The sequence below is a fragment of the Pelodiscus sinensis genome, chromosome 5 (assembly GCF_052426305.1).
Source record: "Pelodiscus sinensis isolate ZL-2025 chromosome 5, ASM5242630v1, whole genome shotgun sequence".
In the NCBI taxonomy this organism is placed as follows: domain Eukaryota; kingdom Metazoa; phylum Chordata; order Testudines; family Trionychidae; genus Pelodiscus; species Pelodiscus sinensis.
The window spans coordinates 83,300,707-83,327,486 of NC_143056.1; the positions used below are offsets into that span (position 1 = coordinate 83,300,707).

General features: G+C 51.1%; 1 protein-coding gene across 2 annotated transcripts in view; it reads right to left on the reverse strand.

Moving 5' to 3' along the window:
* Positions 1-23,784: 23,784 nt before the first annotated feature.
* AMBRA1 (autophagy and beclin 1 regulator 1) overlaps positions 23,785-26,780 on the reverse strand; it is a 226,798-nt gene continuing 223,802 nt past the window's right edge. For both annotated transcript variants that reach the window (XM_075927593.2, XM_075927594.2), the window contains exon 18: positions 23,785-25,455. In XM_075927593.2, the coding sequence (XP_075783708.2) occupies positions 24,977-25,455 (479 nt within the window). In that variant the 3' untranslated portion in view covers positions 23,785-24,976. The remainder of the gene's footprint in view (positions 25,456-26,780) is intronic.

Consider the following 26,780-nt stretch of genomic DNA (forward strand, 5'->3'; position numbering starts at 1 on the left):
CATTTGGGAGGCAACGCCTTCCTGTGACTGCGATACTCACCACCCTGCTTCACAGCCACAAAATAAAAGAGCAGACGACAAAGGCACATGTTTGGCCATTGCTGCTGCCTGGGCACCTCTCTGACACCTGGGCACAGCAGGCAGGAAAAGACATGCCCTTGGTCAAGTCTCCCTATCACCTCCCCCTTCCAATAGCTCACCCAGGAGCCTGTTGGTGGCTGGGAGCATGACTCCACATCCCCAGGTCAGCCCAAGGGGAGAGAACGTGGGGAAAGAAAGGAATTAAGGGGAATGGAGAGACTGAGAGGAACAAGAAAAACTGATGGAACGAGGAAAGGAGGACGAAGACAAACAGCAATGGAACGAGAGCAGAGACTGAGAACCAGGAGCTCTGGCCCAGGGGCTTGTCACAGAGAGTGCCAGCACTGTCTGCTCTCCCCATTCACCAGAGACTGTTCAGAGACAAAAGCATCAGGGCCACCAAAGTCCCCAGGAGCACCCTAGCTGCACTGACACAGCTAAGAGCAGTCGCCAGCTAGGGATCCCCACCCTAATGTCTGCTTCCAGTGGGCTGGCTGGGCCAGAGAAGGAGAGGGAGACAAACACCAGAAAAATAAAACTCCTCCTCTGTTTTACTAAATAAAAAGAGCCTCTGATGGGACTTAGCTTCCAGCCTCTTGGAGCTTAGGAGCAGTGCTGGGATCTAGCTCAATCACCTGGAGATGACGAGCCAAGAACAGAAATGACTGGAGAGGAATGAATGAGGAACCCTGGAGCCAGCCAGAGAAAAGCTCAGAACCCTGGGCGTGAGAGACGAGGGCCCCGCTTGAAAGGCTAACACACACATGGCAAAGGAATTCACGTGCTCTACACTTTGCAATCAGCAAGAGAAAGGAGAGACGCAGCTAATACAGACTCATGTGAAAATCAAACACATATAATTGCCACACTCAAAACGAGGCACTTGAAGTTGCAGCAATATGAATCCCAGTGAGCCATTAGGGACTCTTTGTCCAAGGGAAAGGGCATCCAAAACTAGTTTGAGCCCCCCCGGGGCATAAATGATTTAGGGCCTAATCCTGCAAATATTTATGCCTAAGAATAAATTTACACACATCAATAGTCCCAAGGAACACAATGGGAACCCTCCCATGCCGTCAGTTACTCTCCAGTGTTCATGTTTATGAGATCAAGGCCTTCACTTTTACCAGCCCCACTAAGAACCACCTCCAGGAGATTCCAGTTACTGAGAGGTGCCCAAGCGATTGCCTAGGTGGGGACATTAGTACCACTGAGCCTGGCTGGCAGCTCAGGGGTCTCCTGGGCTGCGTATGTATGTTCTGGAGGCCTATGAAGGACAGGGGCTCTGTTACAAGCCTCTAACAGGTGTTTAGGGAGCCATCTGAGTGTGATGAGTCAGGGCAGCTCTCTTTATACCTTCTCTCTGTGCACGCAGCCCCACATCGTTGTTGATCAGTATTTATTCACAGGGAGGGAGCTATCGAAGGACAGTGTTTTCAATGGAAGGATAAACTGTTCCAAGAGCCACATCAAACGGGAGACCTCACTGTAGCTCTAGGGCATATCATGCAGCCCAGCCCATGACTCCTCCCAGCCAGGAGATGGGAGTGGCTGAGCATTCAGGGCTCCCCCGGTGATATTCCCAGCGAGTATCCCGAGGGGAGCCAGCGTCACTCCCATTGTGTCCTTCCCCAGCCACAGGATCAGCTCTCACACAGCCATGCTTCGGCCAGGCACATCCCTAAGCCCCTCCCTTGCCCTGCATCTCACTGTCAGGACCGGTCTCTTGTTCATAGGAGCCAGGACTAGGGATGCTGGGGGTGCAGAAGCATGCCCTGGCTTGAAGCGATTTCCATCACAGATCAGGTTCGCAGGTTGGTCCAGTGGCGCTCAGCACCCTTGATCCTGCCAGTGTATCCCATTCCCACTCCTCTCAGCTCTAATGCCCCCACTCACCCTCTTACCCTCAGCAAGCCCTCTCCCTGCTTGGCGTTTACATCTTTCCACACAAACAGGCATTTCTTACACCTCCCCTTAGTTAAGGCTTGCACAAGCTTTGCATGTTTAGCTCCTTTAATCTCTCCTCAGAAATCAATCCCTCCAGTTGTTCATTATTTGGGTCGCTCTTCTCTGAACTCCCTCCAGTTTGATGACATCCGGCGGGTGCTGGTTTCCCCGCCTTTGAAAGGGGAGCTGCAGGCACTTTGATAAATGGATTGAAAGCTCATCTCGTTTCTCTCTTGTTTTTTCAAAGTGCTGCTGTCTCCTCTGCTGAAATGCTGCTCAGTGACTTTGTGCAGCGATGCCCTCCGGTGAGTCCCCTGCAGCAGCCATAGCATGGGGCCTGGGTGGAGCATGGTTCCTCTTCCCTCCCTAGCAGCAGCAGCTCAGTACTGTTCCAGGAGGCTCTGCTCGCTGCCCCTCATCACACAGAGGCCTACAGGGCCTGGCTGGAAAGTACAGCCCCAAACAAATCAGCATGCTGGAAATACAGTTAAGAGCCAAGTTTGTGCTCCAAGGATGATTCATTGCCAATTGGCAGGGAGGGGTTGGTGTGCAAAATATTCAGAAAGTCCATGGCAAAGTTCAGCCAAGCTCCTGGATGGGACGAACTGCCCAAGAACCATTTGAGTCTGAACTCAGGGCAGTGGAGCATAGCTCATCAACACTGAATCTGCCTGGCCACCTGAAGCAGCAGCAGCCCAAGTTCAGTCTCTCACAATGCACAAGGCTGGTTGAGGGTGGAGTAACTAGTGACTGTTTCCGAGTCTGTCCTTTCGGATGTGCCAGACAGTCCCCTAGGAGATTGACTCTGCTCAATCTATCTTGTTAAGCCTTGTGATGGTGCTAAGTATATTAATAAACTATATCTGTAAATATACAAGAGTTCCTGCAGTGTGAATGTTGCACCTGTGCACATCAGGTTTCCCAACCACAGAATAACTAAACTATGGGCCTGATCCTCGGACAAGAACCTGTCACCCCTCAAAGTGATAACTGGAAATTAATAAGTAATCTACATCATTAATACACAATCTAAAGATTGGGCAACAACAACAAACATTTGCAAAACTACCTCCTCCTCACAGCTGTAGCCAAGAGACAATTGTGTCTGAATGCATGAAACCCCCAGACAGCTGGGGGGGGCTGCACATAGCGCAGCCCTCAGAAACCAGAACAAAAGGAGAGCAAAGCACTGAGCGCCCAAGGTGGGCTTACACTGTAACTGGTATAGGAGAGTCCCAAAAGAGAAAGGCTCACCCCACAAATAGGAAGGGCCCAATCCTGCATAATGCTCAGCTCTCCCAATCACTAAGCTCTTCCCAAGGTCGGTTCAGCACCTCTAGCACAGTAAGGGAAGGGGGAGGGGTCAGCTCCTGTCCAGGTTGTCTGGAGCAGGGGCTGTCACCTGTCACTCAGTATTTACCTGCCTAGCACCTACTGCAACAGGGCTGGCCCGGTTGAGGTCTTAGGGCTATAGCAATACAAATGTTAAATAACACCACTAAATTCAAGGGCTATTGCTCTGGTCCCTTCAATGACTCCACCCCCTAAGCTCTGACTCATCTGCATCTCGGAGGGTGCTGGGAAGAGAGATTTCAGGGTAAGCTTTGGCGGAGCCAGTACCACCCTTCCCCACACCCTGTTGTTGGCATGGAGACAGGATTATCATCCTTGTACACGCAGCACCAACACTACACCTGGTCTGGCACAAACACAGCCCAAGTGCTGCCTGCCCCAAGGAGCTTGCACAGCTCCGGGTCCTGCATCACAAGATGACACTAGTACTGTGAGGTGACTGCTCCACATGTCACAGGCTCAGCGCTCTAGGACTGGCCCAGTGGGGGCCCTGCCAGCAGCACAGCACCTGCTGCAGAGGGTGAAGTCACAGCCCGACACAACTGGGAGTGGAGATTTCACCTGGACAGCAGCAGAGTAGCACCTGTGTAGTTTAAGCAGGAAACTCCTCCTGAGGGCTCGCTCTCTGAGGAGAGACTGAGGGATTTGGGTCTGTTTAGTCTGCAGAAGAGAAGAGTGAGAGGGGATTTGATAGCAGCCTTCAACTTCCTGAAGGGAGGTTCCAAAGAGGATGGAGAGAGGCTGTTCACCGTAGTGACGGATGGCAGAACAAGGAGCAACGGTCTCAAGTTACAGTGGGGAAGGTCTAGGTTGGATATTAGGAAAAATTATTTCACTAGGAGGGTGGTGAAGCACTGGAATGGGTGAATTAGAGAGATGGTGGAATCTCCATCCCTAGCGATTTTTAAGCCCCAGCTTGACAAAGCCCTGCTGGGTTCATTTAGTTGGGATTGGTCCTGCTTTGAGGGCTGGACTCGATGACCTCCTGAGGTCTCCTCCAGCCTAGGATTCTATGATTCTGCAGAGAGCTCAGCTACAGCTTCAGTTTACTGGACAGCCAACTCTGTGCACATTAGCAGCTCCTCGAACAGCCCTGGCTTCTAGCCCCCAGCGCACAGAGCAGGTGGGGCTGGCAGTAAATCTGGCTGTGGGAGCTCACTGAGGCAGTGACTAGTGGTCCCCCAGTGGGCAAGGGACATGGCAGGAGCAGGAAACAATGAAGCCGCCTCACCCATTATCTCCATTTTCTCTGCCCATCTGCCCAGGAGATTCCCTGGCTCAGTGCCAAGAAAGCCTGCCTCCTAGCAGGACCTCGCCCTCAGCAGAGCTGTCTGGGCAAGTCTGAGCTCAAGTGCTACACAGGTGGTGCTGGAGTTAACACTTTCTCTGTGCTGAATGGTCTCCTAGCCGTCCAGCATCCTCCTGGGCCAGGGACTGCTCTAACTATAGACACTCTAGGCAGCTGCTGAGAGAGGCAGATTCTGTTTGAGCAAGAGGCACAGCAACCTGAAGGTTTCCCCATTTCTACCATAATCATTGAGCCATCAGAGGTTCCCTACTTTCCCCCAATTGAAAACTTCTCTTGGGGGTGCAGGGAGCATGCTGATGTCTCACTTCAAGCAGCGGGTTATTTTTGAGGAGCCTCTATTCTGGTCTTTAATGCCAGACTGGGAGGCTGAGATTTGAACCTTGCCTGGTGGCTACATTAGTGACGTAGCCCAGAGGAGAACACGCCCAGAGGAGAACACGCTCCCAGCAGGGCTAGCTGAGCTCAGACCAAATGACAGCAGCTGGAATGTGGCACCCATCCAGATTAACCAGACTAAGAATTTGGCTGCCCCTGGACAATGCTCATCGCGTCCTGCTGTGTGGTGCCACCCTGACGGATCAGAGACTGGGCTGGTTAGTCATGCACACCCTCTGAATGGGACTGGGTATGGGCTGCAGCAGCAGTACACCTGGGGCTAAGCAAAGATCCCCCTTGCGAAGTTTGGGAGAGGGGAGCGTAGAGTAGCAGCACCCAAGCCTGAAAGGAGGGCTCTGAAGTCAGCACTGAGTCAGATGGCCCAGTGGGATCATACCAGCTACTGCCATTTGGCTGTGACTTTCTCTCAAGCCCTTCCTAAGGGAGAACCGAACGCCAGCCAGCCTCACATCATCAGAGCTGGGGGATGTTTTGAAGGACAAAGAGTAAATGAGCCAGAAAATGCAATTTTGGCCAACCTGAGACTATTTGTAAGTTTGAAACAAATTAGCCAAATAGTTTTGGCAGAAAAACAAACAGATTGACAAGCCAGCTGGCAGCAAGGAGGTGATCCCCTTACAGCTTTTAGCCCAGCGGTTAGAGCTCCGGTATGCAGGGGGCACAGATTTGACTCCTCACTCCAGGGCAGGGACTCGAACCCAGTTCTTGCCCTTTCAATGTGTGTGTTGTAGCCACTGAACTAAAAGCAGTAAGGTGAACAGCAACAGTAGTCCTCCCCTTCCCCCATCCTGGTTGTGAATCTCGCCCTTTAAAAATGCCCAGACACAAAACATTTCTGCTCCAACTCCATGTTTTCTTTGATCCAAAATAAACATTTCCAATTCACCAAAAGCTTCCGGCTACAGGTTTGACCCAGCTCTCTTTCAATTCTTCAGAATTTCCAGCGACCTGAAACACCCAGTATTTACCTGGCTCCGTTCGGCCTGTGCTCAGTGTCTCTGAGTCTGCTTCCTGATTGGGGACGGTGGGCTTGAAAATGGGGATGTTTACAGGGGATTGGATGAAAAATATAAAATTGTCAGTGAGTATTTCACCCCCAACCAAACACAGCAAGGACCAGACAAGGCCTTTCTGTGGTATCGGCTCAAGCAGGGCTGAGGAGAAATAAACCTGTGTGTGACAGGGCCAGAAGGGAGGGATGAAACTGAAGCCTGTGGCAACCCCACTTCTGATTTGTTATCCTGAGGCGCAGATGTTGCTATCTGAGGATTACTGAGGTTTCTTGCCTTCTCTTCTTCAAACATGCTTTCCCCCCATCTCTGAGTGGCACTGAAAGCTGTGAACTCTGCACTGTGGAGCCAGCATGTGTCTTGGGCACGTCCCTCCTTCTGGCTGGAGGCGAGTTATCTGTCAGACGGATCTGATCCGCAGTGGGTTGGCCAGAGCCCTCAAGGAGTGTGTGCCCTGCTCTTCCCTTCCCAGCCTGCGCCCCAGAGACACCAGCCTTTTGTTCTTCCTCTCCCCGCTTACCTTGTTGAAAGCAGCTTTGTCATTACCCAGTAGGGGCAGGCACACGTCCGAGAGGGGCTCACACACAGCAGTGCCTTGCTAAGAATTAGGCCTGACAGCAGACCTGGAATATTTCCTGGGGTGACTGCCAGGCTGAGAGGACCTGAAAGAGAACTGGGTCGGAGGACAAAGGCACATGCACCAAAACAGCTCTGTGAGTGCAGGGGAGCGGCCAGGCAGGAACCCAGCCAGTGAGAGGCGAGGGGCTCACAGCGACTCGGGCTGCTGTTCAGAGCGGCTCTTTCCCAGGTGATGGGACCATGTGGTGGTGATGGACATTAGGAGTAAGGCACCTGCCCTCTCCTGAGGCAGCCACAGGCCTGGCAGTGGGGAGTGCATCTCACTGAGCAGCCTTACAAGGAGAAGCGTCGGTTATAAGTATTTCTCTAGCCCCCACAGTGGCATGTCTGTGCCTCTCCCCATCACTGCTGGACCCACCCTCAGCACCCAGAGAACAGGACTTACCATGAGCTGCATTTCACAGGCAGGGAGCTTGGCCCAGAGAAACTGAGGTCAGTTTTCCCAACAGAGGTTCCAACTGGCAGGGGCCTCAAGCATTTAGTGCCCAACTTGAGCCCCCATTTTCCAAAGTGCCAAACACCCTAAGAGGAGCCCCTGACGGGCTGCCAGTGGGCACCTCAAATCAGCTGCCACTTCTGAAAATCTTGACTGAAGTGAATTGCCTGTGTCCCAACTGGAGTCTGCGACTGAGCTGGTCACTGAGCCCAGTGCCTTCGCGTCTGGGCCAGCCTTGCTCTCGGATGTGGCAGGCCCCCACGGACCTGCCTAAATGTCAGTCTCTGGGCTCCTCTCAGTGCAAGCCGTAAGCCCAGTGCTGGAACGGCCTGTGCTTGCTGTCTAGTTGCTGGACTTATGGGGACCCAGACGGGCCCTGTAGTCTCATGCAGCTCCCCAGAAACACGGCAGCCAGGCGAATACAGATCAGTGCTGGGGCCCAGCCTTCATTAGGCAAAGGACAATGCTGGAAAAAACGGGCTCCTCGCTGCCAAGCCAACATGGCATTTCTCTCAGGCCATGGCAATGGCAAGGGCAGCGCTGCCTCTGACCCTCTGCAGGATACGCCCAGGTCTGCACTGACACAGCAGGGGTCTGGTGCAGCCAGTGCTTTGATCTACGCAAGGCCGAAGGCACAGTCTATTGCACCAGGCTTGGGCATGCCAGGATTTCCTGAGCCCAGAGCTCCTCCCCCGCAGCAGCTGCAGGGGGCTAATTGCCTCCTCTCCCCGGGGGTGAACCATCCACAGGAGATGCAACCCAGCAATCGTGGTTCTCCACAACAAGAGCTGCAGGGGCTAGGCGGGGAGGGGGTTCAGAAGCAGCTTCCCCCACTGGTGACTGAACCCAGATGAACTCCCATTGTCAGACTGTCTCTGGGGCAGCTCCAGGAAGACCAGGCTGCGAGCGCGTGCAACTCTACCAGGCCAGCAGGAGGCAATACTGGGAATGGTGCTGGAGCCCCCGACTCTGCCAACAGCAGGTGCCTTAGGGAACGGTGCATACAGGAGAACTGGCAGTTACTGGAGGTCACGGCTGGTACAATCTCATCATGCCCAAGTGGAGAGCAGCCTGCACCAGGGCACAGTTCCATGGCGGGAGAAGCAGGATCGTGAGGAGGGGATGCAGGTGGAAGGGCTGTCTGTCTGTAGGGCTTGCAGGAGATCCCTGTGCTCCAACTGGTTCCTAAAGGATCTGACTTGTTGCAAACCCAGCTCCATCGCCAGCAGCTGTTCCCCAAAGGCTTGGGAAACACACCACCACAGGATGAGAGCAGTGACCGCCTGCAGTGCCGGAATATGCCTCCCTGCAGGAGCCCCCTGCCTGCCTCAGCATCCCGGGCCAGGGGTCCCTCTGTTATTCATCTTCTTGATCAATAGAGATGGCTGCGTGACAGGTACAGCTGCAGTGGTACCATCATTATCGAGCTGCGATTCTTCAAACAGCGCTGAACTGTGACACAAATTGTACTTTTATGAGGCCCGTTAGGCCATCTGGATGGACTTAAACAGCCTTAATTGAGATGGAGCAGGGGCTGCTTCAAGGAACGGGAATCTCAGCAGCGTCAGCTCATTTGCTATCCTACACTAAACGTTTGAATGGAGCGATCTGGGGCTAGGGACTCATGTCAGCAACTGGCAAGGGCCTAGCAGTGGCAGGATGTGGCCAGTTGCCATCATCCCCTACTGACTATGAGAACAGAAGGGTCTTTAGCTGGGGTGCATGCCCCACTTCCTCGGCCTGCCCTGCTGCTAGATTGCCAGTTCCCCTCCCCCTGCTTTCCGGGTGACCAAGGCTGTCCAAGTGCTCTCCTCCTCAGGGGACCTTGGAGCTAACAGGGGAGATAAGCTACCGCAGGAGGGAAGGGGGCATGCGAAAAGGGAAGGAACCTTTGTCCTTCAAGACTAAATGGGAATTCTGGATAAGGGGCCTTGCCCCTGTGTTTCCTTTGGGTTCCCCAAGTAGCTGCACTCCGGCAACACTGTGCCTAGGGCTTTGTGCCCTTTGCTGGCCCTGGGCCCAGGTCTCACATGGCTCAGAACCAAGAGGCAAGGACAAGGGAGGCTGGAAGTGGGGGGGCGGGGAAGAGGCTTGTGGAGATGACATGCTGAAGATGGACAAACCATGTGTGCCAGTTTCCAAGCTGTCCTAGCACAGGGCACAGTCCTGAGGCTAAGACCCTTTCCCCAAACTCAGCCAGCCTGGAGTGTTCCAGACCTGTAAGCAGGGAGAGGCTCTGGCCAGGTCCCCATTATCCCTTCAGGAGCAGGTCTCTTCTGCAGACTGCCTGTGGCACCCCAAACCAAGCCTAGCACAGTGTAGACATATCCTGATGCTCTTGCCCAGAGCCTAAGCCTCACCCATACCGTCCCCTCCCCTTAACACCAGGAGCAGCCCCACGAGGCGTGGGTTTTCAGGGGTAGATTTTTTTTTTCTAATTCAGGTACCAGAGTAATGAATGAACGCAGAGTTAGGGGAAGAGGCTTTACAGGTTCTGGTCTGTGTGGTCAGCCAGCCTTGTTAAAGCCTCAATTCCCTCCCAGCACGCCAGTGTGCCAACAGCCCGGGCACCTGCATGCTGGGCTGGCAGAGGCAGCATTACAGTAGCATTTAGTGAGATGAAAAGAAAGCACAGGAGCTGCGAGAAACAATTGGAATCTAAATAGATTTGCGTTCCACTCAGGCATTGTCGAGCCAGTACAAAAACCAAAGCAAAAAGCCAAAAGGGAGGAGATGACTGTGTAGGCAGCAACTGGATAATACGCTATCAGCCGCATTAAGAGGAATTTGTTAGAAGGGTTTTCCCTGGGGGAGAGCTAATTTATTCTCTAGCTGATTATACCCCAAACAAGAGACTGCAATCCCTCCAGGGAGGAAAAATACAGAGGCTGCAAAGCCATTTGCAAAGGAGCAGCAGGACTGGCCGCCAAGGCAGGGGAGAGGGAAAAATGCTCTCGGCCCTTGTGGGGAACTGTCCCCATTGGTGCTAACTAAGAGTTCGGCTCCCCCCACCAGCTGTACTCCTCTGCCCCACCTCTTGGCCTTGCCTCTCCAAACACCAGCCTCTCCCTCCTGGCACAGGAGACAGCCAGAGGCACAGGAGACAGCTGACGGTATGTTCTGTGACCTTGTTTCCAGGATTAGACAGAGATAGGAGAGCACAAGGGCAGTATGGCAGACTAGAGGAGAGTGACAACCTAGGCTTTCAGCATGGGCACACCCACTCCAGGAGTTGCCCAAGGGAGGCAGCTTTGTCTGTTCACCAGACCCGGGTTCTGTTCCTACACCACTGGGTGACTTTCAGCAAGTCTCAGGAACCTCAGTTTTCCTATCTGGTTAAGTGACAGAATGGAAAATTAACCTACCTGTCCTTCTGCTTCTCTGGGGCTGCTGTCTGAGCTCAGCCCTCCCTCCTGTGGCTTGAGACCCCTGGCTCAGAATGGATTTTGACCCTTCAGGGCAGAAGTGTAGCTGGGTAAAGTGCAAGGCAGGCCCCCTATTGGCCATCACGTTCTTCCCCTGACGAGTATAAAAGCTCCCTCTGAAGAGTCCCCTTCCCTCCTCAGTTCGGGCTCCTGGGCAGAAAAGTCAATTCAAACTGGTCAGCATAACATTAGCATTATGGGCCTGAGAGAAAACCAACAAGAAGGTGCAAGAGAGAAAGAGGGAACTCCCAAAGGAGGGGAGGTGGTGGGAGAGTGTTAACTCTGCAAGGTGAACAAAGTATTTCCCCTTCTCTACCAGTTCCAGCAGTGCAGGGTTATCTTACTGCTCAAGGAGTGTCCCAAAGGGAAAAGGATAGCAAAGCTTCAAGCAGGCAGCTATGACCAGGTCAGTGCCAATCACAGGAATGGGGGAAGTGTGGTGGAGAGAGCACAAGGGACTCCCAGACTCAACCCCAGGGGCACTGCAAGCCACTCAAGAGATCTGGATTCCATTCTTTCCTCTGCCACAGAGTTCCTGTGTGACCCTGGGCAAGTCACTTCATCTGCCCTGTGCCTCCACCGCCAGTTGGGACGAACAACACTTCCCTACCTCACAGAGGTGCTGAGACTAAAGTCCATCAATGACCACAGGGTGCACAGATACTATGCTTCTGAAGGCCAAAAAAATACTGAGAGAACCCAAAGGAAATAAACACTTAAAGAAACAGGCCAACTAAAAAAGAGTCTCTTTCTGAAATGAAACAAACTTCTTGGGGGGTAGGGGGAAGTGGAAGAGTTTCCATGTAGGGGTGGCCAAACAGGCTCTGGAGCAGGGAAGAGTCTAAAATGCGGTTCCCTCTTGGAGGGTGAAGCTAAGCAAGTGTGCAGGAGGTGGGGGGGGGGAGGGATGTAGCTGGTTTGCAGATGTCTGAAGTGTTAGCATTGCCTCTGACTTAGCCTTTTCGTTTTGGGTCATTCAGGAAATAGCAAAAGGAGATGCAATTATTAAAAAACCTCAGCCAATGCCAGACAACCAGCTGAACCTGATGATCCAGCTGGGTCTAGAGATGGAAGAATACCAGACTAGGTGTCACTAGCATAGCTGCTGGTGGGGTACCTTCACTGATGTCAGTTTTGAGTACAACCCCAGCAGGGACTGACGTATTGTGGCCAAGAGAGATAGTTCATGCTTCATCCTTCAACTGCATTCCAGACTCTCTAAATCTTAAGAGTTCAGAGTTCTGGTAACCTCATGCTAAGAAGCTAACTTCCAAGAGTGAGAATCTTGCACAGATGGTGTGTTCAGAAACGGATATTTACTCAACTTCCAGGACAGCTGTAATGTGAAATTAATATTTGCCAAGTGGTTTGAGATCCTCAAATGGAAAGCAGTAGATAGGGGTGATACATCTGCAGTTAAGGAACATCAGCCACACTCAGCCAGATGGCTAAAGTTTCGACACTGGCTGATCAGAGGGTTGCATTGATCTTCCATTACATGTTCATCTCATGCCTGGTAAATAAGAAGGAAGCAACAATGTTCATATGCCTGACATGGCAGGGAAAGCCACCTGCTCTTGGAGTGTCAGTTTAATCACAGTGACATTCACAGCACATTCTCCCCACCCCGCCTAAAGAGGAGTCAGGTACTCTCCAGATTTTGCCCCCTGGACCTTCAGTTTCATGTTGACAAACTCCTAATCTCTTTCTGAGCCATGCTTGTTTTCTGTCTTTCTTCTAATTGGTTGTCATATAGTCAGAGATTTTAGGGACAGAAAGCACCACTATAAACATGTTGGTTGACATCTTGCGTAACAAGCCACAGACCCTCATCAGCATGTCCTCTATCAAACTCATAACTTCTGTTTGAGTTATTTCATATCATTTAGACAGACACCAGCCATGGTTTAGAGACTTCAAGGGATGGGGAATCCACCATATGGCTACCATGACTTGTTCCAATGATTAATTAACTTCACTATTGAAAAAAGGTCCCCTTGTTTCTAGTTTGGGTGTATCTAGCTTCAGCCTCCAACCACTAGTTTTCATTATAGCTGTATATGTAACATGAACAAGTGTTATGACATAAGAATGCTTCTGCCCACGTTGGCCATGATCAAGTCACCTCTGAGCCTTCTCTTGGTGAAACTATAGCTAGCTAGACTGAGCTTCTTTAGTCTCTCTATCGGAGGTTTTCTAGGTCTTAAATCATTCCGGTGGCTCTTTTCTGAACCCATACCATGTTGGTCAACATCCTTGTTAAAGTGTGGCCACCAGACCTGGACATAGTATTCAGTCATAGCCTCACTCAACATCTGCCTGCCTCTGCTCAATATTCTCTTGTTTTTACATCCCAGGGAGGCATTAGCAGCTTTTACTCAACACATCTCATTTGAATCTCATGTTCACTAGGTATGCACCAGGATTCCTAAGTCTTTTTCAGAATCTAAAAATACAGTTTCCTACCCTACTAAGGTGACCTGCATTCATAGATCCTAAATGTCTGACCTTGCATCTAGCTGTAGTAAAACACTCTAATGCTGTATAGTGATATTTATTTTTAATCAGCATATCATGCGGTAAGTCTAAATATATTATGCCAACACAGTTACTGTTGTTCACCAAAGTTGCAGTCTCATCACAGCATATCATCATGCTGATCTTTCCCCAGCTCTAAGAGATCCATCTTCAGGGCTGCCCCTGGGCATGATCCCAGAATTCTAAGCCTTTCACTGTGAGCAGAACGGGCTCATAGAACGAGTCACTCCAAACTCCGGCAAGGCTGGGAGAACATTAATTCCAGGGAGAACAGTTTGAGAGTGGGGATTACAAAGGAATAATGCCTTTGTCCTTTGTTTTTGCACAGCTCTGGTTGAGCCCAGAATAGAAGCGTAGCCTGGGCTGGACTTGGAGACTGAGCCCCGGTCACCGAACAGGATAGCATGTAACCCCAAGTCTATGGCTGGAGAGTGCAACAGTGTGCTCCAAAAGCTGGGTGAACTTGGAGGACAAGGTCACAAAGGACATGCGCAGGTGTAACCCATGGGGGAGGGAGAGCTAGCGCAATAGGAAAGGAAATGAAGAGTAGACAAAGGAAAGTGAAGAGAAGCCCAGGCTGAAATCTCTCTGCAGAAGAACACTGTGGGATGCCATGTTGGCGTTTTATGGGCAAGCTGCCTGGGAGGTACAATGGGTTAAATGAACTCCGCTGAATTCCCATCTCAGGCTGAGCATACAAATTGTGTCAGCTCAGGCTGCTGTCCGAGGCCCATTGCCATATGACCAGAGAACACCATGACTGAGTGAGAGTGAATCTATGGAGGAAGGTTATTGCTGCTGCTCCCATTGCAAATCCTGGTTTTAGGTTTCCATGTCAAGACCACTCAGCACAGGGCAGGTTCCTGCAGCCTGAGCATTTGGTTCACATCAGGAGACATGGCACTGCCCTTAGTAATTCTACTCATCTCTGTGGTTGCATCCCTTCCTAGGGCCCCAAAACTGCTGCTCAGTGGCTGAGTTTGGCCACTCAAAACAAAAGCCCCAAATAACCAACCACCCTCATTTCCTCCTCGAATAATCGTTTTAATTAGCATTTGCCCAGATGTCGATGATTACCCTGCGGCTGCTAGCAGAGTTTCTGTGGGAACTTTTGTGGTGGGCAGACAGATAAGTGCCGCCTTTTTGTGCTGCCATAGCATTTAAACACTTTAACGTCACCTCCCTCAGAGCTGCCACTCAGTCTTCATTAGGCCAGTGGAGTCTCTTGTAATTATGTCTGCGATTGAACCAGCCCACGCAGAGATGGAGATGGCTGCACGAAGGCCATAGCGGTTTCAAAAAAATCAAGTTCATGAGCAAAACCCTGATGACTTCCTGACAGAAAGAAACTCCACTTCCCTCTCTAATGAGCCTCTAATTACCCTCCTGCACCCAGATACCAGGGAACAAGAGCTGCACCTACTGCCTAGGGCGGGGCGTGTGCAGCCGTGGAAGACTGGCTAGTCAGCATTATTTACATTTTCAGTAGCACCCAGAGGCCTGGGCCTCTGTGCGGGGCACTGCAGTCACACTGTAAGAGCGCTCCCTGTTCTCAAGAGCTTCCAATGCAATTTTTTTAAAAAGATGCAACAAGTCTATAAAACAACAGGAGAGACCCCCCCTGAGCCCTGTCCAAGAAGATCATGCAGGTTAGCAACACAGCCAGTATTTTCCTTCTACCAATAAGTAAAGGCAGAAGCTCCTGTCAGTCCCTTAGTCATCACTGGTGGGTGATTTCATGGAAGGATTCAGATCACAGCCCAAACAAGTCTTGAGAAGGGAGATGGAGACAGCTCTAGCTTTATGGGTTACTCCTGTGTCTAACCTGTAGTTATGCTGCTTCCTGTGAGTTGTTCTGATCCATACTCTTGCTCTGTTTGAAGGGAACAGTTTCCCATGCTTACCCTTTCCACTTTCTCAGCGGGGTAGCCATGTTAGTCTGTAACTTTAAAAACAATGATCAGTCCTGTGGTGCCTTAGAGACTAACACATTTATTAGCTCATGAGCTTTCATGGGTAAAATCCACTTCATCAGATGAGTTGAAGTGGAAATAACAGAAACCAAGTTTTTAATATATAAACAGAAGAAATTACCGGTCAATTATAGGACCAGTGTTAATGATGCTCAGGGCTCGACAATTAGTGTAATCTACTCGCCCATGGTGAGTAGATTACAAGCTGGCACAGCCGCGCAGTGCGGTAAGCGCATGCGCAGCATGCCGAACCGTGCGGCTAATGAGAGGGGTTCGCCACTTCTTGGCAAGCCCTGATGATGCTAATTAAGTCAGGTTGGATGTAACCTATTCATAGCATTTGATGTGAAAACACGAATATCAAAGGCAGGGGAAATTAACAGGCATTAACCAGTTAATATCTTTATTCAAGCCCAGATTGATCATGTCGTACTTGTAAATGAATATTCCCTCTTTGTTAGTAGAGCCACTTGCTGATTCCAGCACCTGGGACAGGGGACACCACCTTTTCAGCTGAGCACCAATCTGGTAGGAACTTTTAAAATCCACAAGTAATGGTAACTGGTCAGCCTTCGCTAAGGTGTCTGTTGCAACCAAGCCCTGTCTCTGTAAGGCTCTTCCTAAATGGTAGAGTCTTCACCCAAGGGAATTATATTAGCAGAGATGAGAAACCTAGCTAGGGTGAATGGAAGCAGAAGGTTGGGGTTTTAGAAGCCACATGTCAAAGTGCTTTGGAGCCAGTTAGACTGCTCTGAATTGCCACAAAATGGCTGGTCAGCACTCTGAGAATGCTGTGTTGCTAACAGGAGCTTGCTCAGCCCCCACCTGGGCCTGAAGTCAGCCACAAAAATAAATAATCTGCCAATTAAAATGTCCCTGCAATATGGCCACTTTGCCCTGTGCTCTGTTCTGAAGGAGAGATTAGAGCCAATTTGATCAGAGCCAATCCATGATCCTATCAGGGTATTACTGTATTATTGAACTGGGAATTGAGAAAAGTATTTTAATAGCTACGATCTTATCAGAGGTCTAGCATTAAACTCCAGGAAAGGCCATAACTTCTAGTGCTTTCTCCGCGGCAAACCAACAACGGCAAGACACAGAATTCTCGAGGGTAAAAGTATTTTAATCTCTGTCCCAGATTTATACACAAAACCCATCAATGGCAGCCAACAAAATTGTATTATTTATCAGGCATTAACTGTGTGCTGAGAGCATCACGAACATCCCAGGAGTCTGCATTCTAATTCAGACAGAGTGCACGGTGCAGGGGGCCAGGCTGAGCTGGAAGGGGCAGGGGAGTTGGTCACTCACATTTGGACCAGGTCATATTTACAGGACTGTCTCCTGGAAAGTGGTGCTGCTGGAAAAGATGTAGGGGTCACAGTGGACCAATGCAATTGTTGGCTGTTTAAACAGGAGAGGAACAAGAGTAGGGTGTGTGGCTTTACTTCTGTATACAACAGTGGTGAGACCATTACTGCAATACTGTGTCCAGCTCTGGTGTCGTCCTTTTTAAAAAGGATGTTGAAAAGATGGGGAAGGGTGCAGAAAAAAAGCCACCAAAATACTTGAGACTGGAGAAGATGCCTTGAAGGGTCATTTAAGGAACTCACTGTCTTTAGTTTAGCAAAAAGAAGACTGTGAGGTGACCCGAAGACAGTGTAACCCTGAGGAAGGGAATAGAGAAGGTCCAGAGACTGGGCTGAATACTGAACCTTGAAACATGCCCAGCAGGGGATCAGATGGTTTGGTGGCCCAGCTGGAGAGCAGGGACCAGAAAGGCCCAGAGTGAGTGAAGGCAGCATCTCCAGGTAGGATGCCCTGAGGGTATGGGCCAAGCCAGGGCCATAACTATGGAAGGACTGAGCTCAGCAAGGGCTACAGAGATACCAGTGGAGGGGCACTGGGAAAGGCCCTTGATGGATGGCGTGCCTGGAAGGGGACTGTTTTGTTACACATACAGACAGCGTGTGGGATTTGGCAGGCGGGCTGAGTCACTGAAACCCACCTGAGACACCACTGCCAGAGGTCACTGCAGAGTGAGTGCAGGCACACACAAGGGTGGGTGCCAGCCCATTATAGAGTCCCTTAACAATCAGCTTTGCTTTCCATTACTCATACGGCCCTTGATTTCTTTCAATGGTGATAATGACTCAAAGAGATGAAACTCCCTCTCTCCAGTACTGCTGCTCTAGAAAAGGATCCTCCTCCACAGAGCAGCTGCCTCTATCTGCTCTCACATTCTCACTTATACTCCAGACAAAAGATTCAAATGGCCAGGAGTGTTCTGCCCCTGAAGCACATGGCAGACCCAGCAGCTGTGGTTTTGTAGGAGTGGGCAGTAGGCTTTATTTGCCCTTGTCCTGGCACTTTCAAGGCATAAGCTAAACATGCAGAGACTAGGATGCTTAGGACACTCTTACAGGGCCACGCGCTGTGTTTGGAGCATGGGGGGGGGGAGGGGAAAGCTTTAAACAGAACTTGACTTTAAGAAGAGTCTCTAACCCCAGCTAATGTACAGTAAAATCTTAAGTGTTTGCACAGGCATTTGTATGGTGCCAAGCACTACAGAACCTGGGCACCTTGCACTTGGCTTAGAGCTGCAACAACAAATATGCAGATCTACAACATGCTAGTGCACTACTCAACCTGAGTGAGCTACATCCAGCTGTCGGAGCCCACCACGCAGGCAGGGGCGGGCCAGTTCAGCATTTGGAGCCCCAAACAGAAACCCTACAGGCTCCAAAAAGTGGTGTGTGACTCAAGAGCTTGTGCCTCGGGTGCCTCAGTGTGGTGGGGAGAGACCCTTGCTGGGAATGTGCCCAGCTACCTGCCTTCTCCTACCTCCCCTCAACCACTGCACCAGCAACTGAGAAAATTGCAGGAATTGGCACTTGGCCTTTCGGTGCCGCTCATTTCCTTGACACAGGAGTGGGTGACGCAAGAGCAAACACGAGTCTTCTCCAAGAGCAAGCTCCAGTTAGCCCAACATATGTAGGCAGCCTCATGGCAACCAGCTACTCCAACAGTCCAGCAACTCTGGGAAACCCGGCTTTGAGAGCCAGAACGCCTTGGCCCTCCCTTTGAGGATGCCGCAGTCAATGCCCAGGCCTCACTTTAGACCAGTTTCTTTGGCCTATGCCATTACTGCTACCTCCATTTTACCTTTTTCCATCTATTTCATCTCCATGATGGTCACTGTACTGTCCAGAATGTCCAGCTCATAACAACTGACCTTATTCCAAAATAACATAGTGCCTGTCCACACCACAAGCCTTTACTCCGAAATAACGTCAAGCTGGAGGACTTCTTACTCCAACTCCTGTAACTCTCATTCCACGAGGAGTAAGGGAAGCGGGGGGAAGAGTGCTCTCCCCTCGACTTACTGCAGTGTAGACGGCGCCAAAAGGCAAATTAAGCTACTTTGACTTCAGCTACGCAATTGACATGGCTAAAGTTGCAGAGTTTAATTCAACGTTAGCCCTGCTGTGTGGATGTGCCACAGGACTATTCAGTCTCCCAGGATGGTGGCATTTGGTCCTTTATTTCTTAGCAAGACATTGAGGGAGGAGTGGCCACCCGCTGCTCTGACCAGAGGGCAACTCTAGTGTGTCTCACCTTCACACACCACCCTTCATTTAGTTTTACATTCAGTGCTGCTGTCCAGCCTTCTCCCCTGCAGGTGTGTGCATCACACCAAGCCTGCCCCCGAAGCACACTAGCAACATGAACAGAAACAAGGCAGCGCTCCAGTACCTCTTCTCTTCCTAGCACTGTCCCATCTCCCTTCCATCACATCTCCTTGAGCCACACACACATTGAGCAGGCTAGGTCAACCTGGCACTCAGCAGAGTTGGGGGCTGGAGATCCAGCTAGGGAAGGGGTGAAGGTAGAGGCGTAACAATAGGGCTTGGTTTTCAGAATGAGGGGCTCAGGGAAGGGTTGTGGGAGAGGGTCGTAGCAGTTCCTTGTGTCAGGGTGAAGGATACGGCACTATAGCAGGCTGGGGATGGGGGAACCTGCCCCATCCTCACCAACCCATTATCTGCTGGTCTAAGAACCTACAAGCCAGCTCCCTCCTGCTACTCCTGTCAGTAGGCAGAGGAGCTTTGGAGATGACACAGGGAAAAAAAAGGGGGGGATCGTTTACAGGTGGCACCATGTGGCTTGAGTATGAGATCTCCAGGCATCCCTACACCTACCAACTGGGGACTGTGTAGAGGACACTCTCGCTGCCAGAGGCCCAGCTGGCAGTAACTGGGTGCTGCTGTGAGGGGGCCCATGTCCCTGGGTTCTCAGCAGATACAGATTGGGTACTACAAGCTCCTGTCTGCTGTACACGAGCAACAGTCGCTTGAAAGAAAAACAAACATTAGCGAAGGAGCTAACCAAGAACAGATGAGACGTGCCTCTGCTGGAGACGCTGTGGGGAAACAAATAAATGCCTTTGCTGAGAATTGCCAAGCATGTTTTAATGAGCCTCCCACCTGCTCCCCCGGCAGGAATGCCAGGCAGCGACAGCAGGAGGGGAGGAGAGAGACCCAGCCCTCTTCAGGGGAAAGGGAGGAAGGGGCAGTAGACGCTAATTGGCTGGTTTTTCCTCAGAGGCTGTTGGCTGGAAATCGAAGGCAATTTCCCCTCATGTGCCGAGTCTCCTCTGTACACGGCAGAACAACAGTTCCATGGTGTGCCCCAAGATCCCAATTAAAGCCACAATAGCTCGCCACACGGCACGCTTTCATCAATTTGCCTTTCCCATGGAAGAACAGCTCTGCTGACAGATTGGGGCTACGCAGGGAGGGCGGCTGATTCCAGGCAAGCTGTCTCTTCCGTCAGCTCGAACCGAGGGCAGCAGCTAGCTGTGGGCCTTCACCCTGGCTTAGGGACAGGGGAACGGCAGCAGCTCTCTCCACACAGTCCCAGGGATGCTCCTGGCAGGAACCCACAGTAGCAGCTTGGCAGCTCTTCCTTTGCCAGGCTAAAAGGACACCTGTGGAAGCAGACAGAACAGACCAGCAGCAGGCGCAGGCAGTGACAAGCCACCTCTGGGTGTGAATCTAACACACCCTCAAAGCTCGGCTTATTCATCTGCCAGCATTTCCTGGGGCTCCGCACTATTGAATTCTGCCACCCGAGTCTCCTGCTTGCTCCTTTCGCTCTCCCATCGTCAGAGTGGAGCAGAGCCCTGCAGAGAGGGGTGACCCAGGCACTGCCAGCCATAGGTTGGGACCAGCCCCAATGTAGAGTTAGGCGATGGGAAGACTCACTATGTGAACTTAGACTGATGGGCTTAACTACCCCGCTGTGGAGGTGTGGACAGCCACTGACACTGGACTCTTCGGGGGATAGGCAAAACCTCCCACAAGCTCCAATTACACACAGCCGAGCAGTGGGGGAGGGCACCCGACATCCCTATCCCAGCAGCTTGTAGCTTGGGGTGAGCAGAGCTATCGGGAGGGAGGGCAGGTGTCAGGAGGAAAAATACATAAAGAGACCAGGAGGAAAAGTACAGAAAATGGGGAAAAAAATTAGACACAAGGCACCTGTCTGGTCACAGCATGAGGGAGACACGGCGGGACACACTCATCTGCTCATCCAGCCCAGGCACACCAACCAAAACCAGCTGGGAATCATGGCCAATGGTCACAAGTTTATTTAACTTGAGGTGCCTTGAGCTTTCTCCTCGCTCTCTCCAACACCCCCATTGCAGTAGTATTCTCACCGGTTAGCATCGCTTGAGTCCAAACAGTGAGATTCATTTCAAGCTGCCAGACAGCCCCTAACTCACCTCTCCAATGCATCGCACCTGCTCTCGGTCTCCCAGGGGCCTGGCTTTGCTGGTTCCTTCCCTCCTCTTGACTAACCTAAATAATGTTGCATCTTCAGCAAGTTTTCCCACTTTGCTCTTCCTCCTCCTTTTCCAACTCATTAAGGCATTTATAGAACTTGGGGCCTTGTTCTGATCCTTGGGCCAATCCACTATTAACCTCTTTCCCTGCTGAGAACTGGCCATTTATTCCTAACTCTCCTTCCTGTTTCAGAAAGTTTTAATCTACACGAGAACTTCACCTCTCTCCCCCGAGGTGACTGGTTCCTTAACAGCCTCTTGTGAGGGACTTTATCAAAAGCCTTTTGAAAGTTAAATAAAGTCTATCCACCCCGGTCTCCTTTCTCCTTGCATCTGTTAGCTCCTTTAAAAGGCATCTGATGGATGAGAGCCAAGAAAAGCCTTGAATTCTCAACTTAGTTCCTGTTCCCAAGAAACAGAGGCTCTCACTTCTCCTTCTGAACAGGGCCAGGGAGCGGTGTGGCCGCAGTGCGGCTTCCTAAGGCAGCTCTTGTTGAAATGCTGGGATAGCGGGTTTGAGGGGCTGCCTCACCTCACTCCTGGAAGGAGCTTTTCTCTTGTCGGAGCAGGGTGTTTGTGAGAGGTGCCCTTCTTCCAACTGCCAGAGAAGCAAGGCCAGGGCTGGCCCCCTTTGGTGCTGCATGAGCAGTGGCTGCAGGCCTTCTCCAGAAGAATGGCTCCTGCCATGATGCTATTAAGAGACAGAAACTCCATAACAGGTCTCATCTAATCCATGTTCATACCCCATCTCCCTCAGTGTACGACTGTCTCCTGCTGAGCACGTTTCCTAGGCTTTCTGCTGTTCACTTGTACGTAACAAGCAAATGTGGCTCTTGCTCCTTCCCTTGGTTGGCTGCTCTACTGGCTAAGAGCTTGCCCGTCATTTAGCCGGAGGTCAGTGCTCGCATAAGCAGCCATAGCTACCCGGAGATTGGCTGGGGCCTCCAGCCTTGAGAGCACAGGATTCGTTAAACTATGAACAGAGGCTGGGTTAATGTGAGGAGGAAGCTGTTGGGCATCTCTTCCCTGACTGGAGAGCTAGTACCAGGCCTCAGGGATCAGGGGTGTGGGTGAAGCAGTACATCTGGGGAAGTGGTGGCTGTCAGTGCCAATGTGAAGGAGCTGAAGGGAGACAACCTGAGCAGGAGTGAGATTCTACTCCCCTGTTTCCTCTGGGTGCTGGGCTTCCCGTGTCATTCCAGACCATCCTCCCCTCTCTGCTCCTTGAGGCCTTTTCTAAGGGAGGGGCTGTTGAATTGTGCAGCTACTGTAGCTGCTGCAGGCAGAGAAAACTTCCCCCCAAGTGCTTGTAACAAAACCAACTGCGATCTCAGCCTCTGCTATTTGCCAAGCAGACGTAAGAGAGAGACATGGAGATGGGTCTGACCTCTTATAGCTACTGGACACCACAGTCCTCGGCACCTCTAGGAAGGCTTCACTTGAGCCTTCTCCAAACGAAGATTGGTTCTGTACAACAGCGTGAGTTCAGAGTGCTCTGCAATGTTAGGGCTTGCTCCTATTCCCACGGGAGCTCATGGGAATTCTCCCTGTCACCATCAGAAGGAGCTTCATATGGGCACTGGGGGAGCACATCCAGAATAGCCGACTACGATGCTGCATGACCATGTGCATGCTGCAGTGGCCTGAAAACTGCTATAGGGAACAGGAATAAATTGGGCCCAAATGAACAAGGCACCACTGTAGAAAGGGTATGCCAAGCGACCATTTCCCTGCCCCAACAAGGATCTCCCAATGTCTGTCTGGCCACAGGCTGGAGGATGTAAGCACTCTGCAAGGCATACATCTTGCAAGAACATGCCTAGAGGCTTTTCTGGGAGGCAGACATGGAAAAGGGCGGGAAGAAGCCAGGCTGGTGCATCAGCATTTTTCTACATGGCAGTTTTCCAGCCTGGTATTGGCTCTGCTCCTTTCTGTTTCCAAGGGGAGACCCACAAGCATTGGGAATATCCAGTGCCTGAGCAGGACTCTGGCATAGTAGGAATGTAGCCTTTCTGGGTCAGGGTATCAGCACGTTCCCATGCAGCATGCACAGACACAGGGGCAGGATGTGTGAAGCCACCATCTCCATAGAAAGGAACCAGGCCCCGTCAGCTCAGAGATGTGACTGGCACAGGGCAGGTTTTACAGGCTCATTAACACCCTGCGATGAGGCCTGCCAGTGGCTGATTTGATTTAAGGTTCATTTCCAGGCTGTGATTTAAGGGAAGATTTGCTTAATGTTCTTTAACAGACTCTTCTGACTGGGAACATGTGCTGCTTAATGATGGCTTTATTTATTGGGATGCTCTCTCTGTGTCAGGCGCGGCCCGGCTGGCTGACAGCAGGGAGTGCATTTCACTCCAGCACGGTTATCACACCTACTCTTCATGGGCTTCAGAGCACTGTCCCTTCTCTGAAACAGGCCTGTCGCTGCCACTCCGTCGCTGCCAGGAAGAAGGCAGGCAGAGGTCTCCTGGCTCTCTTGGGGTTGGACAGGAAGGACAGTGTCCCTAATCTCTTGGCAGAAAATGGTTGAATTCAGCTACCTGGGAGAGCGATGGGAAAAACCAGGGAGGAATGTACCCAGCTGTGCAATGGTTAGAGCAAGGCACTAGCCAGCCACTCCAGTGACTTTGCATTTCTAACAGGGAGGTGATTCTACCTCCTCTGCTGGGAAGGTGGGGGCGGGAGGGAAGGTGAGAGAGCACATGAGGTTAATGCTTATGAAGACCCTGGAGCCCTGGGTCCTGGCTGAGGTGCTATGGCAGGGCCGAGCACTCAAACACACACTCCCCCAGCACACAAGAGAAGACAAGCAGGCCAGAGAAGGGTTTGTCATATTTTAATGACGTTGATCTTTGGTGTTTCCCTCGTTAGCACTCAGACTCTCCCCCTACCCTCCTGCCACAAGCTTGGATGGAGAGTTACAAACGAAAAGGAAAATCACATTTTAGACTAAAAACAAAATATTATCAGAGCCTTGATTTCTCCACTAGAAACTACATGTACAAGGTCAAGATTTCACATGCAACACCTTACGTCACAGACCCATACCTCATGCCCTGACCTGGAGCTGGAACCACTCCCATGCCCAAGGGAAGTGCAACCAGCCAATGGTTCCATGATACTGGCAGGCTTCACCAAGATGGCTCATTCATGTTACTGTTGGCACAGCTGGGGGTGGGAAGATATTGGAGTATCCTTGTGCAAACTGCACCCTTACCAGGGGAGCCAATCCCACCTCTCTCCTGCATCCTGTATTTGCCCCCTAGTCTGTTCCCCCATTGATAGCAGCTTGGTGCTAAGCTGAGACTCAAAGAAAAGGTCCCCACGTCTGAGATGCTCTTGGGCAGATAAAGGATGGTGAAGCCTAAAGCCTGGCTCTTCCTGCTCTAGGCCTGCCCTGGGAAGACCACAGATTGGACAGTACTAATGATCTTTAGTCACCAAAGTGCTCCAGCCCCAAGGAGCACTATGGCAATCTCATGGAGGGGGACCGTGGCCCAAACCACTCCCCCCTCCAATGGCTGATCCCATGGCACCAAATAGAGGACATGCCCAATAGGGTTGCTTGTCTCTGGAGGACCCTGCAGGCCCCCCGCCTTCACCGATGTTCTTCTGAGCAGTCCCTGGGGCTGGGGACGAGCAGGGGGAAACACTCCTTTTACGAATGATGCCATTTACAGCACTGCCGGGTTAGGGCTAAGCCCAGGGACTCCCAGTGAGCTGGGGAATTTGCATGAGGCTCAATGAGCATTGTTAGGGGTTGGTAATGTTCTCGGAGAAACTGGGCAGTAACATGGGTGCTGGAAGCTAAGACCAAAGAAAGCTTCTTCCCTCTGGGGCCCCCTTAGATTTGGTGGTTTCCGTTTCCTCCCCTCCCTACAGGTACAGATGCCCTCTCAATTACTGTAATCCAATCAGAGCCACAATGCCCCACTCTTCCAGCTCCTCATCAACTGTGAGGTACAGGTCTCAGCTTAGCAATACAAGGGTAGCACCAAGACACAATTCATCTCTACCTGTTCCGCGACTCCCCACTGGTGCTGTTGTTACTATAGTAGTTGGCATTGTCAGGAAGATGGTTGTTATTGGTTAGGTCACTGTATTCAATTGGTCCCTCAGTGTCCATAGAGGACTGGGCCTGCTCTGGCAGATCTAGTCCATCGGCTCCTTGTCCTTCACTACTACCAGGGGCTGTCAGCAGGCTCTGGCCATGCTCTACCAGCTGCAGAGACTCTGATGGGATCCGTCCCTCCAGCTCATGTGAGGTGGACTGCTGCATCAAGGCACCATCAGCTCCCATGGACTCCACACCAGTCTGAGAGCTGCGGTGAATCCGGTGGCTCACAATGATGTTGTTGCCAAAGCCGCCCATGGATGCCATAGTGGTGCTCTGCTCCCGCTGGACCACCGCCGTCATGCCTCCCTCAGCCATCAGCCTCTGGATCCTGCTGAGGGCATCGTCCCCACTGGCTCCGTATTCCGGACCATCACCTGGAAGAGAGAACACAAGAAGTGGCCGTCAGGCTCGAGACACAAGGACGACAGGACAAAGAAAGTCACACTGGCCAGCTAGAAAGCAGGAAGCAGGCTGGCCAGATGCAGCATGGCGTACATGGACTAGGACACACCAGCTGCAAGATGCACTCCCTCCTCTGCAGATGTGCAGGGTTTGCATCACACAGACCCTGGAGTTTTACTGTATTTGCCAAACAAGAGGAATCCGACTCTGCCACCACATCCTGCAGAAAAGAACATCTGCCCAAGCCACAAGCTCCCAGCCCACAGGACAGAGTGCTGAGCACTCCCAGCCAGCTGGCATCAGGGGTGGGTAACATCAGGGGCGGCAGGTTTGTATAATTTTCGGTGGTGCTCAGAATGGGTCTAGTCGTCCCCCCCTCCTGCCCCGTAAGCCGATATATATTTTATTAAATAATGTAAAAGTGGAAAGTCAGCAGCAGCACTCGCCCACTTCAATATATTATATTGAATATATTGAATATTCAATATATATTGAAATATACATATTTCACCCTTTAAAAAAATATTTGCACCCTTTTTTCCTGGGTTATCCACACAAACACCATAGTAGCATAAGCATGGAACGAACCCATTGTGGATTCCATTGTGCATCAGATTATTATATTATATTATATTATATTATATTATATTATATTATATTATATTATATTATATTATATTATATTATATTATATTATATTTTGTTTTACCTGTTGTGACGAAGTGGGAATGTTCTTAATGTTTTCTCTGATGGACACATGACCAGAAGTAAAGTCCCCTCTCTAAGGACTTTTCCTACCATCCTCCTACCAATAGGGATTAGTTTGGCCTCCACCAACCCTCCCTCATGCAACTATCCTGCAATTGCATTAACCCACTGTTTGTGGCATTAACTCAGGGGCGGAGAGGCTGGGGAAGTGTTCCCTCTAAGAGTTTCCTCCCATGAGCAGAATGAATTGTGTGTTGTGCACCAGTACTGCATTCACGTGGCTTGTTTAGATGTGCCACTGTGGCACCCAAGTTATTAATAAATATCTTATAAACTTCTACCCTTTCTCTCTGCTGCCATGTCTCCTCCCCTTGCTCCATCAGCTCCCCTGGTGCCTGCTGCCCCCCCCCAACCCCTCACCCTCCTCTGCTGTCCTGACTCAGACTCCTGCCCTTCTCACTGCCCTCACTCCTCCTGAGACCTGCCCCCCTCCACCAGCCCTTCTCTCCCCCCTGTGCCCACTCTTCCACTAGCCCCACTCTGATCATATGAGCCACCCCTTCTCATCCTCTCTCCTAAAACCTTCCTC